Source organism: Bison bison, unplaced genomic scaffold, assembly GCF_000754665.1.
Source record: "Bison bison bison isolate TAMUID 2011002044 unplaced genomic scaffold, Bison_UMD1.0 scf7180017864057, whole genome shotgun sequence".
In the NCBI taxonomy this organism is placed as follows: domain Eukaryota; kingdom Metazoa; phylum Chordata; class Mammalia; order Artiodactyla; family Bovidae; genus Bison; species Bison bison.
In genome coordinates this window covers 2043712-2045972 of record NW_011494629.1, presented here as the reverse complement: position 1 = coordinate 2045972, position 2261 = coordinate 2043712, and the positions used below count along the sequence as shown (strand labels likewise).

The 2261-nt window shown below is 63.2% G+C and overlaps 1 protein-coding gene across 1 annotated transcript in view; it reads right to left on the bottom strand.

The window, feature by feature from the left end:
- Window positions 1–444: 444 nt before the first annotated feature.
- BARX1 (BARX homeobox 1) overlaps window positions 445–2261 on the bottom strand; it is a 7434-nt gene continuing 5617 nt past the window's right edge. The window contains exons 4-6 of the mRNA XM_010836058.1: window positions 1475–1952; window positions 1308–1392; window positions 445–891 (exon numbers count right to left, since the gene is read on the bottom strand). Coding sequence (XP_010834360.1) covers window positions 727–891; window positions 1308–1392; window positions 1475–1952 — 728 coding nt within the window. The 3' untranslated portion in view covers window positions 445–726. The remainder of the gene's footprint in view (window positions 892–1307; window positions 1393–1474; window positions 1953–2261) is intronic.

Genomic DNA, 2261 nt, shown 5'->3' with positions numbered 1-2261 from the left:
TTCACACTGGCCTCTAATGCCCAAAGTGGAAGCGATTCCTAGGATCCTGCAGCAACCGAGCCTCCTGCGTGCCGGCCCAGCCGGGTGGAGCTGATTAAGGCTCGAATCCACGGAACCCCGGGGCAAGGATGTTTCAGAAGCCACTGCGTGTCTCCCTCTTACCTCGCCGTGTCCCCCTTCAACCTCGCGGATTCAGAAACTCCCTCATCAAGTCCCGCTGTGTCATAAAATATTTTATTGGGAAAAAAAAAAAAAAATCACCGTCTTCGTAAGAGAGGGGTAGGGGCCCCAGCGACGTCGGTTTGTCTGGGCGCCATCTCCGGCCGTGGTGGCCTGCGCCGGGCCGCGGGGTCCCCGACGCGTGGAAGCGCGTGTGTGCCTGGAGGCGTCTGAGCCCGGGGGCCGGCCAGAGGCGAGTGGGGGGTGCAGGAAAGGATCGGGGCGTGAACGCGCGTGGAGCGCCTGGCGCCGCTGAGCTCCGAGCGGAGGCGACCTTCTGCCGCGTCTCATGTGAGTTTCCAGGCTAAGGCCCGCGAGCGCACTGGGGCCTCGGTTTGGCTTCAGGGTCTGTCCTTGTTTGGCCCCTAACTGTCCGCATTCAAGGTAATAATAAAAAGTTTAGAAAGCAAACGGCGTGGACGCAGAAAGGCCGACTCGCGGCTTTCGGCGGATTCTGGGAGCCGCCGACTGCGCTGGGGTTCCCTGGGCCCGCACCCTCTGCCGCGCTCAGTCCTCGTGGCTCCGGTCGCTGGCCTCGCCTGGTGCTTCCACCGTCTTCTCCGCCTCCTTGGCGCGCTCCTGCTCCGTCAGCTGTTCGCTCGTGGGGATGGAGTTCTTCTTTGGCCTCCCCTTGGGCTTGGTGGGAGACTCCAGGCCGCCGCCCTGTAGCACCTGCGAGGGAGACCAGTGGCGCTGCGGTGAACTGGCCGGGGATCCCGGCGTCCTGGAGAGGCAGGCAGGACCTGGAGAGCCCATCGAGGCCATTGGAGGCCGCGCCTAGCCCCTGGGAAATGGTGGCCATTTGTCCAAGCGCTGCTGGGGCAAAACGACCAGAGCTTTTCGGGCGGAGGGTTCAAGTCTTCCAGGAACACTGAGAGCTCAGGGAGCACGAAAGGAGCTGGGCCAGGGCACCGGAAGGAAGCTGAGCTAGGGCACCCAGAGGGACAGAGAGCAGGGAGGGTCCTTCTGGGCACCAGGACGGAGGGAATCGGGAGGATTGGGTGCAAATCTCCACGGTGGAGAGAGTAGCTCAGGCTGCAGGGGCGTGGCGGCAAATAGAAAACACAGAAAACCGCGAAAACACTTACTATTTTCTTCCACTTCATCCTTCGATTCTGGTACCACGTCTTAACTTGCAACTGGCTCAGACCCAGGGACTCGGCGAGATCTATTCTGGAAAGAGCGGGGTGCACCCTCAGCAGGGCATGCAGCCTCCCTCCCACTACCCGCTGGGCCCAGCCTGGCCCCGCGCTACCTGTCCGGCGTGGAGAGGTACTTCTGCTTCTCAAAGCGTTTCTCTAGGCCCATCAGCTGCAGCTCGGTGAACACGGTGCGGCTCCGACGCCCCTTCTTGGCCTTGGTGCCCGGCTCCCCAGCGCCTGGCGCCTCCAGCTTCCCGCGAAGCTGCAGCTCCAGCGGCAGGTGCGGAGCGCCCGCCGCGCCGGGGAGCCCAGGCCCCGCGGCCAGCAGCGCCGAGCCCAGTCCGGAGCAGCCGAGCGGCGCCAGCGGGAACTTAAACACCGCCGCCTGCTCGGCCTTCAGCACGGCTGCGGGGAGAGAGTGGGGAGCCGGGTGAGCTCGAGCCGTGCTCCTCCTCTTGGAGATCCTCGCGCCGTGCGCCCCTGCCGACAGCTCGCCCTCAGCCAGTGCCCCCGGCACAAAACCTTCGTGCTGGCCGGGAAGTGAGAAATCTGTGCTAGGCAGACCCTCCTTGACGCCGTGGTTCCCAGAGTCTGGAAGGGGGACCTCCCCCACCCGGGCTCTGCCTGGCGTTCCCCAGGCCCCAGCTGCCCTGACATTTCAGGATTCCCAATGAACAAGGTCGAAGCTCCCAAACCAACGGAGTATGTGTGTCACAGGAAAGGGAAACCAAGAAAAAACGGCACAGTTAGGAACATGAGCATTTCCCCCACCAAAATCGGCTTTGCTGCATTGGGGGGGGTGGGGGCGGGAAGAGAGTTTCAATGAAGTAAGCAGTCTGCTGGTCTATGCAGGGCAAAACAGCCACCCGGAGAGACAGGCAGTGAACAGGCAGGACAGTC